Source organism: Paramormyrops kingsleyae, chromosome 10 (genome assembly GCF_048594095.1).
Source record: "Paramormyrops kingsleyae isolate MSU_618 chromosome 10, PKINGS_0.4, whole genome shotgun sequence".
Lineage (NCBI taxonomy): Eukaryota > Metazoa > Chordata > Actinopteri > Osteoglossiformes > Mormyridae > Paramormyrops > Paramormyrops kingsleyae.
Window position 1 is genome coordinate 25,053,843 of NC_132806.1, and position 17,180 is coordinate 25,071,022.

A 17,180-nucleotide genomic window follows, 5' to 3' on the forward strand; every position below is an offset into this window, starting at 1 on the left:
GTGTGGCCTCCAGGGTTGTTTTTTTTTTTTAAATAGGAACCATGACCTTTGTTTGCCAGAGGTACTTTACCCACTTTCCGCGCATAATTATGTCACCCCAAAAATATTCAGTGATTCCAGCATCTCCAGATGGATCTACTCCTGAAGCCATCCCATTACAGAGGTTCTATGACTAACTGAAGGTGCAGTGATAGACTCTGATCCAGCAGTGAGAGTCAGATGAGGCCCATGGTTAGCTAGCTCTGCCAAACCCCCCATCCTCACCTATGGTCATGAGCTGTGGGTGATGACCGGAAAAACATGATCGTGAGTACAAGCGGCGGAAATGAGGATTCTTCACAGAGCTGCTGGCCTCGGTCAGTGCATCAGGATGAGGAGTCAGTTGAGGCGGTTCCGGCATCTCATACAGATCTCATGTGGTCCCTAGGGAGCTGTTCCGGAAACATCTCACTGGGGCAGACCCAGAAAATACTGGAGGGATCATGTCTTCCAACTGGCTTGTGATGGCTGGGGACTCTAGGGGAGATTCTAAAGAAAAAGAGGTTTGATCTGACCTTTACATCATCGCACCACAGAAGAAGAAAACAGGATATTTTCATCTATCAATACTCAGTGAATAAAAATAACAGCGATAACAAGCCAAGTCAGAAAGCACCTTGTGCAAGAGTTTTGGACGGAAAAGCAACGTCAGTGTGACAGGATTATCCAGCAGAGCGGTGGAGTGACTCCTGCTTTTCTCACCTCTGTGAATCACTGGGGGGTGAACCTCTGGGAAGTTTTGTGGAGCTACTCTTAGTGAATCACCAAACTCAATCACTAACATTTTTGAGATTTTGCCATTTAAGGGTAATAATGTCTCTTGGCACATCATTTGCGTTTTACAAGAATGGATGTGAATGTGTCCAAACACTATTACCCTGCGCAGTCAGTTTTGCCTGTATTCACCTGTAAAATAGAATTTCACAGCCATTTGTACTTCTCCACAAAAATCTAGCCTAAGGGTGATGAATCATCAACTTTCAACACAGCACAAATCATTCCAGCTCATTTCAGGAGTGGGTTAACTTCAAGGGACATGCCTCTCCTTTAATTTCACCAAAGGTGAATGTAATGAGCTGACCAGACTTCTGATGGTTGAATAGTATCTTCCAGTGAGGTCTAGCAGGCAGCATCCTCATCAGCGTGGCTCATTAAGATAAATAATTCAGTGTAAGGAAAAGGTGCCTCAGGTTCAACCTCCAAATCCAGGGGAGTCCCCCATATGCCCAGATTAATTTGTCATTTGTTCAAATGATAAATAAAAAACAAAAATTGAAAAGATTTCATCTTTATTGAGATCTCTATTGATCTTTCCACTTTTATTGATATAGAACACTTAGATGGCAATTTCAGTGAGCACTCGAGACTATGTATTCATGGTGATCTATCAAAAACAAGCTAAACAACAAGAATAATACCAGTGGAAAGTGACTTATCTGTTGCCTTGCTTCCAGACAACACAAAACAAAGTGGATCGAGTCACAGTCAGCTTATCCACTGTGGTGACTGTTCAGATAAGCTCCGGTCACATCACGGAGCGTCATCTCACGGAGCGTCACATCACGGAGCGTCACATCACGGAGTGTCACATCCCGATGGCAAAAGCTAACCGTGGTTCACACAGAGCAGTAAATAGAGGTTATTCTCCACCAGTGTTTCTCAAACCACTCTTTAGGGGCCCACACACAGTCATCATTTTTGCTCCCTCTCAGTTCCTGGTAGGCAGGGAGCTGGGAGGGAGCAAAAACATGTACCGAATCGAGGTCCCCAAGGACCAGTCTGAAAAACACAGTCCTCTGCCTTGACCATTACAGACAGATTCACAGTTCATTAATATATCAACTCACAGTTCATTAATATATTTACAAAGCAATTAATAGAGGGTATTGTTAGACAATAAATGTATGTATTATTATTTAGATAAATATATACCAGGAACAATAAATAGGAAAAATAGTCACTGTATTTTCATCAACAGTGTCAGTTCATTTGTCAGTGCCACGGTAGTTCAAGTAGAAGCCTCAGGCCAGCTCTGTGTCACTGGTTTAGCACCAGTGGCTGGTGTGTTGTTGTGCAGTGCCATTCCGCAGTGGGTTCTTGCAGAAGTGCAGCCAGCTAATTGCGATGCCGGCCGAGGTGAGTCATGCCAGAAAAAGCATGTGATACTGGAGACACCCTGCATTGAGCAATAAGGACACCATACTCTGCCTGTAATGACTTGGTTCCTCACGGCTATGACAGTGTTGCTTTGGATGGCTGAAGATGAATTGATATATCTGGGAAAATTAACCATCCATCCCTTCATTTTTCAAACAATCATCCTGGCCAAGGTCGTGGAGAGGTGGGGGGGGGGGACACTGGATCCTATACCAGGCGCTACAGGGAGCATGGAAGGGGTACACCCTTGAAAGGGACAGAAAAGGAATTTTTAAAAAATGGAAAAATAAACAAAAATCTGCCACGTTCTGAAAGCAGTCAATGGAGTGCAAAGGGAATGACTGCGCAGCTCTCCGTCAAACTCACGTTCATTTTAAACGGACGTTCACCCGCTGGGAAATGCTAAGAACAGAGAGTCAGCCAACTGATAATAATGGACATAATTAAATTAAAGAATTAAACGGAGGTAATTCTTTTGAAGAGAGGAAGGGGAGAGGAACAGCTGGGGGACGTCTCACAGAGTACCTGTTAGCGTGAGCCTGATGGCGCTAGCGAAGGCAGCTCTTTCTGCATTGGGTGCTGTTGCAGAAGATCGTGTAATAGACCCATGTGTCAGCCAGCCACAACGCCCCCTTGAGGCAGCGGGTGAAACTGCGCAGCACTGATACAGCCAGCAGGCAAGCCTTCAGTGCGGGTCCCTGGACTGGGAGCGGGCTGTGGCCGACGGCCTGGACCAGCAGCAACTTCCCCAGGGTCAGCGCCCAGACGGCGCCGCTCAGCATGCGGGCGTGGTGGACCGTGCGCAGCCGCCGCGTCTCCTCCGCCCACCACCTCATCAACACCACCTCCAGGCTCAGGCAGCTGAGGAGCAGCGAGCTGGCTTGGCGCTGGGCTCCCAGCAGCCCCTGCACCAGCGCCCCGGCCACCTCGTCACCCCACCACACCCCCAGAGCCTCCAGGCCCCAGCGCAGTGGCAAGAGCACGTCGGTCAGGACCAGCTGGCCCAGTAGCACGTTGGAGGCCTTCCAAGAGATGCGGGGGGAGCTGAGGAGCAGGGCCGCGTGCGCGCTGGCCAACGTCCCCACCAGGAGCACCAGCTCGCTCGCCTCCGGCAAGACCAGCACCTGCAGGTATTTCAGCAGCAGGTAGCGGCGCAGGCCGCGGCGCGGGTCCCTGGGCTTTAGGCAGCCGCCCGCGGTCCCCCTACAAGGAAGGCGCACTGCGTCAGGACAGGAGAACCATCCAATCGATCCTCTCTGATGTCTCATCCGAAACCAGGCGTCCGATACGCCCAATGAAATTATTCGGCCTTATTAAACAGCAAATGTAACCTGATATGCAATCAGTCAAGCAACTAATTAGCAGCTGATATTTTTTATTAGTGCTAGACGTTTTATTTATTTAGTAGACGCTGTTATGTGATGTACACTTTTCGAGAGAAAGCAGGGTCTCTGAACTGGTGACCTTCTGACCACAAGCAGTGTCCTAATCCCTCAATAGCCATAATGAATACTTCAATAAAATATTATTAATTCGCATTTTATCTACCTAGGAAATGCTTTTATCTAAAGTAATGTATACAGGGCAGGAGCCCTAGGCAATTATAATTTGATGTATACAGTTTTATTTTTGCATTATTTTTAATAATGCAACCCAGGAAGTACAGGTATTATAGGTTATATTGCGTGAATATGCTTTGAGGCAGAATTTTTTCCACTACTAGCTGGGAAACAAGAGAAGAATAATGAATAAAAAAAAGACAAGTTCCTTAAAAAATGCCCTCTGGACATAGACAGAACAGGGCTTTGGCCTGCTGAAGATCTGCCAAACTTACGTGTGTTTGCAGGCTGCTGGCTGAGCAAAGGGATTCTCCGCTGTCACCATGATTTCCTCCACGCAGTTTTCCCGTGTCTCCCGCTGAGAGGTGGTGGCGAAGGCCAGGTCACGAGTCACTAGTGCTGGCAGCTGTCTGTCACTGGGCCGCTGTTGCGTTTGAGTGTTAGTAGTGCGTGTGTGAGCGTTATAGGCGGGTGGGAGATAGCCCCGTCTCCTGCCTAAGGCCGGGCTGATCCAATAGCGAGGCTCTTCACACTGGGCCAGATTCCATGGCATGATTCACCAAGCTGTGATGTAATACAACCATATGAAAAGGTTAACAAGAAATACTTCTTTCATGTTTTGCCGGGAAGATCAAAATACTAGATATTTAAAGAAGGTGAAAAACATTAGCAACATCCTCTCTGGGCGATGTCCAGTGAATTTATATAGTACTGTTGTCTAGATTTTTGTGTTATCTAAATACAGTAGGCTTTAAATATTTACTCATTTTGTGGTGCTACTGTCAGCCAGCTAAACAGTGTCAAATTGAAGATCAGATGAAGTGACAAGTTCTGTAACAAAATTTTAAAAGGGCTGTCCTGTGCTTTTTTCTTTGATAGCCATAAAATGTTTAAATAACTGTTAAAAATGCATAGTATCTCTCACCAAACCCAGTTTGTGAGTGTGACACATTGTTTATAATTCTGTCTTGTTACCGCAGCTGCCTGTCGGTCTCTATTTACCTGCTGAAAGCTTATGTCAGCGACGGAGGATACGTCCACAAGGGAGCTTTCTGTCTGGAGATGTGACAAGTCACTCTAGCATGCTAGTGTGACTCTCCCACCAGGTACTTGGTAAAGACCAACCGGTCTCACCAGACGAGTACGAAACCCCACCCCCACTCTTCATAACAGGGATTCTGGATGCTGTTCCTGGTTCCTTTGAATTACTCATTACAGTATTGTCTTTCTTTCCCTGGAATACATACAGTATCTCCCTCGCCCAGATTAATCAGTACATCGCCCTTGGGCATATATTAGGAACAACAGTGCAGTCTTCAAATGGAGTGGGGTGTCTCTGGATCTCCTAGTTGCTCCACAATGGGGCACCCTTCTTACAGTTTAACAAATTCTTAAATGTGCTGTATGTTTCAGTTTTGGTATAAGTGTCTAAACAATGGTGAAATGTAAGCTAAGTGTTCATCAGTAGGTGACCAGGCGAAGGACTTAACCTGAACTTTAAAAAAATGCATATATCTCTAATTAAGATATTCTTCCAGAGGAATTCCTCTTTCCCTCACATCTCCCATCATCCCACTCATGTAAACGCGTTAATGCGATTGTGAATGGCTCTCCCATTAAGAAGAGAGACATGAGATCATTCTTTGTGGTCAAAAATGTAAGTGTTTTATTGCAGAGTCACACCAGGTAGGCTTTGAGACAATGATGCAAATAATCTTAAAATACAGTACTAGATTCATAAAATAGATATCCTAAATTGCTTAGTGTGTTAACTGCATTTCAGTATCGGCAAAAGTTGCCAGCAGCCCACCAAGGATAACGAGGAGAATCATGGATATAAAATGAATAGGTGCAAATAACTGTACACATTACTGAAATGTCTCTCACAGATATCCGTAATCCAAATTTTATTCAATTAAGGTGACATTTCATGTGATGATTTTTACACAGTTCGCCTCAGGATTCGTGGCTGAGTTTCTGTTGTTCCTAAATGTTTTCACTTTGCAATAACACCACTTACAGTTGACGGTGGAATATCTAGCAGGGAGGAAATTTGACGAACTGACTTAATGCAAAGGTGGTATGCTATAACAGTACCATCACTGAGTTCTTAGGAATGACCCATTCTATTATAAATGTTTGTAAACCCGATTGTATGATTGAGCGCTTGATTGTGTACACCTGTGACAATTGGTTTGAATGAATCATCAGGATTCAGTGACTAAGATGTAAATTGGGCACACAAAACCGTACACAGTACAAACCAGGCTGGTTTTTATGATCACAGATTGACTTGGTTTTCCAGTATGTTGCAATTGATGAAAATGGAAAATGCAAGATGCATGATCCAGATGGTGAATAGGTCATGAACAGTGTGGATGAAAAAGTCCTCAAACATTGAAACTGTTTTCTATTTCTTCACGCAGCACATTCGTGATATTTTTTGTAAATGTAAATAGATTTGCATTTAACATCTATAAAAATTAATATGTAGCCCAGAAGATACAGACACAAGTGAAAAATGATCCATCATCTGTGACATAGCATTGCTAAAAACTCACACTAAAGTTAAATGTATCACTTTTCCCGTGTTATATAAAGAGGCTTGTTTCAGTAACCATGGGCTGAAGACCCAGTAGAACCACAAAGGATACTTTGTCTTTGTTTCTGGCTCTTTATTGCTGTGGGTCTTTGTAGGACACACACACACACACACAGAATTTAGACCTGGGCTGCCACTGAAGATTGTGGACCTTTGACAGCATATCATATTGGGACCCCATCCCAAACCATCCAGTACTGTTTCAAATTGTAGGGCCCCAGTCACTCAGGGGAAACATGAGCCCTAACGCTGTCACTGAGCTGGCAGCGGAAATCAAACCCTCAGCCTGGGAGGTGCCGTCATACCCAGTGTTACCAACTTGCACGGGCACAGCCCAGGAAATCAGGCACAGGAGTCGGGAAGTCAGGTAAACACGGGATTTAATAGCGGACAAACACACTCAGAACAACCAACGTTAATGACCGGACGGGGAAACATATTCGAATGCGGAATTAAATATACAGGACTGATTAACAACAACTGGACACAGCTGGGAACACCGAGATTCCAGACGAGGTAAATGAGTTGGGCGTGGCACACGGGAGGATCAGACAAGCAGGCCATGACACCCAGTTAATTAAGTCAGTGTTTCCCAACTTGGTCCTTGGGGATCCCCAGGCAATCTGTTTTTGCTTCCTCCAAAAGTGTAGACTGTCTGGCAGGGAAGCAGGAGGGAGCAAAAATGTGGACCACTGGGGGGTCCCCAAGGACTGGGTTAGGAAACACTGATCTAAGTAATGTGGTTTAAAGAAATGTGGGTAACACTTTACTTAAGGCAATGTTTTTAGTAATTTCTAACCACATTCAAAATGCATTATAATGCATTCATAAAGTATTAAAAATGTGGATATAAATATTTATAAAAAGGCATAATGTATTAATAATAAATTATTAGCATGCATTTTTTCAAAAGAAGAGTAGTGAAATATTAAAAACCAGAGTAAAAAAAAAATCATCTCATGGAATGCAACCACGGATTTTTCATCTGATATTTTACACATGCTCTTTTGCACCCCCTAACCATATGTTGCCCTAGGCGATCGCCTATGCTGCCTATAGGGCAGGCCGACTCAACTGGAATGCAATTATTGTCTCATGCAATAAGTCATCTCAGTATCACACAGAAACTAATGGTGTAACAAGACGAGACAAGTCTTCTTCTATTGAGCACCTTCGAAGTAAATAGCAAGGACGTCATTTAAAGAGTATGCAAACAATTGTTAAAAACAAACACACACTCACATATATATATATTTACAGAAGGCAACCCCAGACTGTGGAAACCTTTAATGGATGACTCATAATGAGTGATTAATTTCTCTTACTCCCACAGTCATTTATATAGCAATCCCCAAGATTTTGATCATTGCCTTTCAGCCTTCCCCTTTACAGCCATCCATCTCTCAATCACTTGGAGAACAGCATCACAGAGAGCCTGGTGTCTGTCACAGGAGGCAGAGAACACAGGGGCTCATTACTCCAGCACAGGGCACACAGACAGGCAAGTTAGAGACACCCATTTATCTAACCCTGTATGTGTGTGAACTCCACACACATGCACTCAGCGTGTGTCTGACTCCAGCCTGCAAACAAGGAGGTGTCTGTTTATAGGGATACATGTTGTCTATACATCAGTCCATCCATCCATCCATTTTCTGTAACTGCTTGTCCTATTCAGGGTCATAGGGGGCCTGCAGCCTATCCTGGAGACTATGGGTGCAAGGCCTGGAATAACCCAGGATGGGGTGTCACACACACCATTCACTCACATAGGCACAGCTATAGGCAATTTGATAATGCCAGTCAACCTCGTCATGTTTTTTTGGAATGTGGAGGTGGGGAGGGTGGGGTTGGACTACCTGGAGGAAACCCCATGACACACATGGAACCCAGGTGGAGACTCAAACCCGGATACCCAGATCCCAGAAGAGTGTGGCAGCAGTGTTAAACCACTGCACCACCATACGCCCCCCCCCCTCCCCCGGTGGCTTTACAGCAAAATAAATCTGAAACAAGTGATTGGTGAAACTACAGCGGAGCAAATCTGGTGAGACCAGGCATCAGGACAGATGGTGGCTGGGACTCTTGTGCACCGTCTGTCGCTGACTGACCTACCACATCCTATTGGTTGCCGTACCGGTCGTGACCAACATGCAAATGCTTCTAACTGTGAGCCTCCCAAAATCCTTACCTGTTTCTTCACCCAGCGGTGTGGATAACAATGCAGACGTGACTGTTCGTTCCCTCAGTGTGCCTAGACATAGAATGCCAGACTCTGAATCAACAGCTTCAGGACATACATCATTCTGGATCATGTTTCTGAAGACACTGTATGTTTGTTGAACATTAACAGTGATATCTAGACTCCTGTACCACCTCTATAAATCAAACCTGCCAGCCACTTGATAACCTTTGAGAAGTTAATGTGCGTCCCATTCCCTTATTCTGATGACTAGGTTCTTGCTATAAAATTAGCCTAAATGATGTGCTGATGAACAAGAGCCTTTATGTAACTCACTTTATGTAGTTCTATGTAGTTCTGGGAAACGCATAGGGAATTGTGAATGGAAATTTGAGGACTCTCAAAATCAAGTAAACGATCAGGAAGCTGCACTCTACTCTTTATCATTTTGAATAATGGATAGATAATTGAGTTGTTATAGTGCATAATGTGTATGAGCCAACTTTTAAAAACCCGATTAGCTTAGATGTTCTAATCCAGATCAAATAAGGTAAATGTCAATAATGAAACATTAATGAATTTAGTGGCTTTTGAGTGGCAAGTTAATAGACACTTATACTTTTTATAATATGTCACTCATAAGAACAAATGCATAATACATGATAATCTATCTATCCATCCAGCCATGATCGAACCCAGTGCTGGAACAACTGTACACTGGATAAAAATTTCTTTAAACCCCCCCCCCCCTTTCCAAATTCACACCTAGGACCTGCCTACGCCAGTTGCAGCAGTTGATGATGACACTTAAGTCGCCTCCAAATATCATACCCATCATGCATTGCAGTAGTTAGCAAATTCTACAAACATGCCTTTTTCATTAAATATACACCTCGACAACATAGTTTGACAAAGTTTGCAATTTACATTTCAAATTTGTTTTAAATATTGTACCAAATATTTTTTGTGTTAGGCCTCCCACCATAATGAGATTGTATAGATAAAAATGAGAGGTATAAAAGTAGCATGTCACAAGCTAATATGATATCAGTACTTCAGTTTTCAAAGATGTTTTGCATACATGTAGATTTGCAGTTCATTGTGGGGGGGGGTGGTGGCAAAGTGGGGGCACGGCCCTGGAACAGCTGCCTTGCCTATCAGTCTACCCCTCATCTAACCCCATTCCCAGGTCAGAGGCCTGGACCCCCCATAAGCAGCATGCATAACAAGGCTGCCCTATACCCCAGGTAGGACACCATTAACATAAAGTCACATTATATGAACTTATAAAACAGTGGAGAGATTATTGGCATAGAGCCTTAATCCTCTTGCCTCACAGGTAAATGGATGTTTGGACAAAACTCAAGAACTGACATGCTCTGCATTTTTGACCCTGCCCTGCATTTTTGACCCTGCTCTGCTTCTCAGTCCCTGGCTGCCCTGATATCTGGCACCTTTCATCAAACCTTAACCACAGCTCATGTTTGGCTCAGCAATTTGAGTTATTTGAGGGATGCCTGACGAGTGGCTCAGTGGTTAAAACCATGGCCTCATTCTTCCAGGGCTGTGGGTTTGATGCCGGCGCCTGGTTCCGTGGGTGAATATGACGAAAGGAATTGTGCACTGAACTTGCAGGCCCCGTTTAGTTTCATGCCGCTGCACAATTTAGTGGAGTACCAGCACATTAGTTAATTTAATTTCCTGCACTCAGTGCACGTTCCACCGATAGATATCGGGTGTGCCCTGTGCCGTCGATGTGTGATGTATCTTTCAATAACGTTTTATTGTAGTTTTCTTTTGTTATATGGAATACGGAAACTTGCATTATTTATCCTCATGAATAGGATATCAGTCTGGTGACAACAATAGCTAACAGATGTTCACCACCACGATGGTGTTTGCAAATGGGTTATTGTACCATCGCCTTGAATCTTATGCAAATATGTATTATACTGAATTTATTAGGCAAAGTTAGGCAAAACGTGGGATACGTGTATACTGTTGACGAATTCATTTAATCAATTAAATTCTTGATTCCTTTGTTAGGGGTTTATAAAGCAATTAGCTGGAGTGACCTTTATTTGGAATCACACAGGGATGACAGAGACGTGGAGGTCACTGCCTGGGTTCAGCTTTTGCCCATGGCTGTTTGTTCTTTGTCACGCAGCTGGTGCTGTTTAGCCTCACACCTTAATGGCTTTAAGGCTGCAGGGGCTAGAAAGGTACTTTCCCCGATGGCTTTCTTGCAAAGGACTCTGCCCCACACCCAGGCGCTTCTGACATGTCACATGCCTTATGAAACCTGGAAGTTTCCACGCATAAAAATATTTCTGGGTCAGATCATTGGCAAAAAAAATTCTGCATGAAGTTCCACCTGAAAAATAGCGTCTGATACTTCAAGAAGCAAAGATCCTTCTGACAGACTCTTGAGTTAAACAGTGGCACAGATCTTGCAACGTAACTCAAACCCGCAACCCCAGCAACAACGTTACTGCATTTTTAAAGCAATGTCAGTTCAGTGTTAAGGCTAGTCCGGTTGTCGAGGCTGTGAGAGATAACATGAGACAATAGGATAATATGTAGCCACAGACAGTTGATCTGTCAGGAGACAGCTGGCATCCTGAGCAGTTTTGGCTCTTGTACATCAAACATGGCCAAAAGTAATCAAGTCTTCACAATTTCTCTGAATTGCATTTCCTTCTTTTTTTCCTATCCATCCATCCATCAATCCATCTGTCTGAACATTGGGACAAAATTTCAGGTCAGGCTTTTTGTGTTGCAAAACAGCCAGCATTCATGGAAATGAAAAGAAACAATCGAATGCTCAAAAATGAAAACATTTGCTTTTTAAGGTTAATGTGTGTTTAGCTGACACCCAAAAGAAACACAAGACACTTTTGCTCTGTTGACTTTCCCAGTCAGGTTTTGGCATTTGCGCATTATTTCCTGCCACTATATAAACTTAATGAAAGACTTGGCCAAGTTAAACTTTAGATTAGCATTTAACTAACACACACGCAAACATGATGACTTTGCTCTCAGATCCCAGCTAGTAGAGATACTGTATAGGTGTTGCTCACTCGCAAACGCATGCAAAAGTCAATAGTGAAAAATTACATTGTACACATCTATCTATCTATCTATCTATCTATCTATCTATCTATCTAATCTCACTCTTTTGTTGCTTTCCAGCTCCCACGCGGCTCCCAGTACTGAATAATAACTAACAGCTTCCTTGAAAGATGCAATGTGCCCCAGCCTCCTAACATGCTAATTCAGCTGTGCACTGATTAGCAAAGGGTCACTATAGTCTCCTGCGCTGAACCTTCCAACAGAGGAGCAGCTCATTACATGATCTGAAGACCTGAAGGTGACCACTTCAGGTGCCGAGAAAGGCTGTGCTGCATGAACACCTTAAGTTATGAAAACATTACAAGTTCCTTTCAACAGATTAGCTATACAACAAAATACAGGGGTGATACGTCTTTGCTCTGTACTAAGGAAAACGCAGCAACGGTTTACAGAAAGATAAAGAGATTAACTTGAAAATGGAGCAAATGTGTTATCTTAACCTACATCTCCTTAGATTAAGTTAGTGATATAGATGATTGCACTCACTTTGAGGTCATGATGTGTTTTGTAATCTGTTCGATCTTATTACAGGAAGCAAGTGTTCATCTTCACCACGACTACAAAAAGATATTAAAAACACTACCTAAATAAGTCATCTAACAATTTTCTGTCTTCACTTAAACAGTCGTCAGTGTGAACGATTAAATGTTATAAATGGACTTACGTGGATTGATCTCAGGGTGGCAAATACGACAGCGTCAACAAAATACAAATTAATCTCCCTTTGTATTCACTATTAACAATGACGTTAGTTAGCTAGCTGTCTAGCTATTAATATTAAGCTGTTAAAATTTGCGATATAAAGTGATTCATACAAATGACCATCATGAATACAAACGTTTACAAGCACAAGCATAAACACTAATTAAACATATGACTACATAAATAATCTATTCATTGATTAATTAGATGTCACATGCTATCGCTAGGCATGGGCATATTCCGTCTATAGTAAGAAGTTACTGTTCTTAAAAAGTGGACACACGTGGTTTTTATCGGACAGCGACGATATGCAACTTTGAAAATGCTTTCGGTATCAAATTATTGAAGCAATAGTGTGAAGAAATCATGATTTTCACTATTTCAGGGTTTATTACACTGATAATACTCATAGGCAACACTATACATAAAAAACGATGTTACTGGAAGTCTGGTTTTTACACCATTCTGTCTCCTCTTTGCTTATGATCTTCGTGGTCCGGCAGTTCCACTGTTTGCTAACACATCTCATGGACTCATTATCATAGATAAGACCAAGTTCCTTATTTAAGGTTGTGAAGTAACTGGTCATGCTGCTGTTTTACATGCTGTCTCAGCTGCTGCGTCACCCTGAATTCCTTCTAACAAATGTATTACCTTTTTTGCAGGGACGTGCAGAAGGCTGAGCGATGGGGTGGCTGAGCACCTGCCTGTTTCCCTTGAAATATTTAATATGAATATGTTTGCGAGCTGCAAAGATACCCCCAAAACGACTCTCTTTAGCCCTGATTCTTTGTATTACAAAATTTGTATTACATTACAATATTTGTTTGTAATGTAAGCCAGTCTTGATAGCAAAACCACACAACAAAAACAATTAGCAGTAGTAACGTACAATGTATGTGTAAAAAAGAAAGGTATGTTATATCTCGTAAAAACTCCGACACAATGAGTTTCCATGCATTCGTTTTGGTGTCAGTTTAAGGTAGTCCTGTAATCCTCTTCAGATATCAATGGCCTTAGCCATTTTCAAAAAACAGCCACCTTAACAGTTAGTGATTGACAGGTGATTTCAATCCTTCAAAATAACAGAATTAAGGATACAATAAAGAAAATGATCTGAAAAAGGGCTGTTTGAGATGTCCTTACATCACCTTAAGACCGGAGCACTGCTACCTGGAAAGAATGTGGTTCTTCTACACAGAATATATGCTGACATCAAACCCTATAGCTGGTTCTGAATTTCCCATGAAATGCTGCTCATAGTTTCTAGGCAGCTCATTTGCACATGAAAGTATTTTGCAAATACAGTTAACTGTCTGCTCATCAAATAGCTTAAAAGAAGAGGCCCTTTCTCAGATTGTTGCATAACAGGTGTTTAAGAAAATGGTAGGCTGTCGAACTTTCTGTGAAATCATGCAACTTCGTTTACAGTTTTTCCTCGTTTGATTTGGAATAAATGATGAGTAACATTTCCAAAACAATGAGCATAATCCCCACATCCTGAAGTCATTTGTGTGCCTTGTTACCTATAAATCGCAAATGTTGTACTACATGTAAACAAATGACCATATCCAATTGTCACCATTTGACATAATTATCAGTTGCTTAAGTCTTGTTGATCAAAATGGATTACGTAGATTCTCAGTGAAATAACTGTACACCCAGAACAATCATCATGAAAGCCACCACATGCAAAACAGTTAACCAAACTATCAGAACAATACAGGTATATATTTGCTGTTTTTTATGTACAGCATTGTGTGACTTGATTGTTATTGTATTGTGACAGGAGACCATTTCAATAACAGTGTGAAGAAATCACAAATGTATATGAGTGCTTTCTCTTGCCAATGAATTTTACATACTGTAATATAGAGACTTGCACTGTTTAATTGGTAGCTTTCACATTAATAAAAATCTGCTTACTAAAGAGAAATAATCAGTCAGTGACTGTGAGAAAGTTAGACATTACTGTCATTCTGAATCTTTGACATTTTGAAATATCTAAACATTTTAACTTAGTTTAATGCACAATGCACATACTTTTCATTAGAGTGGCACTAATTCATTGATAGAATTGTTTGCTTTGGAGACATGAGTATTTTTCAATTGGTTACACACACTTTTCAGAATACTACCCAATCTGCCTACCCAACTATACTCAGATGTTTTATAGTTTTGCAAAATGTGTGCATCAGAATTATTGTGTAGAAACACCTGTTATGTGTTTATAACTGTGGAGGAAAAGTGCATGGATGGTCAGCAAGTGACTGATTGGTGATCTCTTTCAATCAAGGTGTAAACAACTGAGAAAATCTGTAATTGTTTTGGCCGAGTTACACCTTATGCGGCTTAACCCTACTGTTGCTCTGTATGTATAAACTGTTCTGAAAAATGTGATATATCGAAACTGTGATGGAGAAAGTTGCAATGTCGAAGGGTCAACTGTACGTTTTTGAAAAGGCCTGGTCAACCATTCCCTTACAGTTACAGGACTTGCCCAATGGCCCAATATGAAATCGCTTTGCTGATGACAGGATTTTAAGCAGCTACCCTCCAATCACAGACTCAGCGTCCCAATCCAGGACTAGTAAAACTGTTTGCCTTGGTGGATCAATCGGCATTTGCATAATTTTCTCAGTTTCCATCTTTTTTAGATGTCAACAGAATGCATGAAAGTCAGTGCTCGTATAAAATTGAAAATATATAGTTTATTTCTGGAAATTAACCAATCCTTCCGCAAAACCTCCAGCATTCTGCAGGCCAGTGTAATACTGGTCATGGACCAGTACCTGCCCACTGAATGTGGGTTGGGATCCGCTATCCAAACCCACAGAGACACACTGCCTAAACCTGCTGAACAGAGATGACTCTAGGTGTTGTCTTTGAAGTCACATCACAATAGTCTTCTATCCCACGTGCAAGGTGAGACTTTTCAAGGGGACTGGAAAGGGTCAGGGTCCCTTTCGGTAAATTTAGCGTGATTGAAAAGGGGCATAACACTCAACCCCCCCCTACTCCACGTGCCTGATCTAAGTAAATAAATTTGTGTAATTAATTAATCAATAAATCAATACATTATTATAACACATGATTGATTGATTTCCAGATTTATGGATTTTCAGATTTCTTCATTTGTTTGTTAAAGGGGCCCTATTACGTTTTCACTGTTAATTTTATTTTTGGGATCAAATAGAATAGATTTACATGCTTCAATGTGCCAAAAATACATTATTTTTCTCATACAGTATATATCTATTCTATCTGTCTATAACTCTGAAACACTTTGTTAGAGCATTAAGCCCCACCCTCGATAAGCCCAGTCTGCTCTGATTGGTCAGGTTGCCCTGCACATTCCACCCATGTCTTGCAACCCTTGCAGTTAAGTGGTCAATAAGGATTGTGTTACAAGGTGACCTCACCATGTCACAGAAGTAAGGGCTGGAATTCCAACAAGTGGTTTCAGGCAGAGTAGAGACGAGTGGTTTCTGTGCTGAGAGTTACTCCTTTTGGCATGTACTTTGGGCCTTAAGACTTTCCAGACAGTGTATATGTACATAAAGTTATAAAACACAGTAAAGGAAAGGGACAAACCTGAAATGGGTGTTAATAAAGGGATCAACTTCCATTTTAAAGGAACTGTCATCACCTGCGTTAAAATGACTCACGCACTTGCCACAATGTGCTTATTTGCTCACTATGTGAAACTGCTGCACCGAAAACATTCTGCGCCCTCTAGGGTTGTGGTCTGACACCGAACAAACAAGGCGGCAGCGACAGACTGTTCTCACCGACTTGTTCGATTTCGTTTTCACCAGACGTTGTTTGAGGTATGTGGCCACCTTCAAACGAAATTGACGGAATCAGCTTTGTTTTAGCAATCCAACATCGTGTGAACGGTGACACTGTTTTGGCCATATCCAGATTTCCTAATCTTTACGTTAACGTGGTTGGCAGCCCTAAGTTTTTTCTAAAGCATTATTGGCCAGGCAGGGAACCAGGCAGGAGCCACAGTAACTGATCTAATTGTCTTAACTTGTCTCTAGTCACACAATGGCTTCCACAAAGAAACCGCCATCTGCTGAACCAAGGCTGGCCATATACTTCAGACGAAATTGACGGACTCTATGTTTTGGCAATACGATGTTTTATGACCCACAATCGCCGCATAGATCACTGTTTCAACTCATGGCCTGTTCAGGTACCTGAGGCGAACTTTTAATTTGTTCTGATCCCACCCCCTGGCCACAACTGGCTGACATAAACATCACTCTGCATGTTGTTCTTACCGACGTGTTTGATTTCAGTTCGTCTGGATGTCATTGTAAGTGTATTTTTGCAGAAGATATGACCACCGTTTCTTCTTTGCATGGGTGTCAGAGATTTTGGGCCCCATGAAACCATGACATATTGGGCCCCCAACCCAGACCAATCATATCATGTTCTAAATTTTTTAAGGCCTCTGTTTCTCAGGGGCCCGTGGAATCGCCCTAACTGTCCCCTGTTATTGGCGCACTGCATATAATTGCAGTTTTGCACAGACGTTGCTAAAAAATCAAACAACATTCATTTTTGTTTAATCGCAGAGACGTCACTGTCTTTGACGGAGTCATAAATTATTTCAGTTTTTCTGCTAGCTGTCAGTAGCCTACCTGAATGCCAGCTAGCATTTCTTCTTATCCAAGCAAGGCCAAGATAATGGAGCACAGATCAGCACAGTCCAACAGGCCAGTAGTGCTTTAGGACTGCCTGTCTCATTGACATATAGATGAAGAAATATGGAAATAAATAAATCTGGAAATTCATA

At 42.2% G+C, this 17,180-nt stretch overlaps 1 protein-coding gene across 2 annotated transcripts; it reads right to left on the reverse strand.

Annotated features, from left to right (window-relative positions):
• Window positions 1–1,311: 1,311 nt before the first annotated feature.
• Window positions 1,312–13,062, reverse strand: LOC111846356 (uncharacterized). 2 transcript variants are annotated; one of them, XM_023816465.2, is made up of 3 exons: window positions 13,028–13,062; window positions 4,031–4,319; window positions 1,312–3,399 (listed from the first exon to the last, which is right to left on the reverse strand). In XM_023816465.2, the coding sequence occupies exons 2-3, from the start codon at window positions 4,306–4,308 to the stop codon at window positions 2,745–2,747; spliced, it is 933 nt and encodes a 310-aa protein (XP_023672233.1). In that variant the 5' UTR covers window positions 4,309–4,319; window positions 13,028–13,062; the 3' UTR covers window positions 1,312–2,744. The 2 variants fall into 2 exon arrangements, with proteins under 2 accessions (XP_023672233.1, XP_023672232.1); XM_023816464.2 differs by lacking the exon at window positions 13,028–13,062 and adding an exon at window positions 4,758–5,043.
• Between the last annotated feature and the right edge of the window lie 4,118 nt (window positions 13,063–17,180).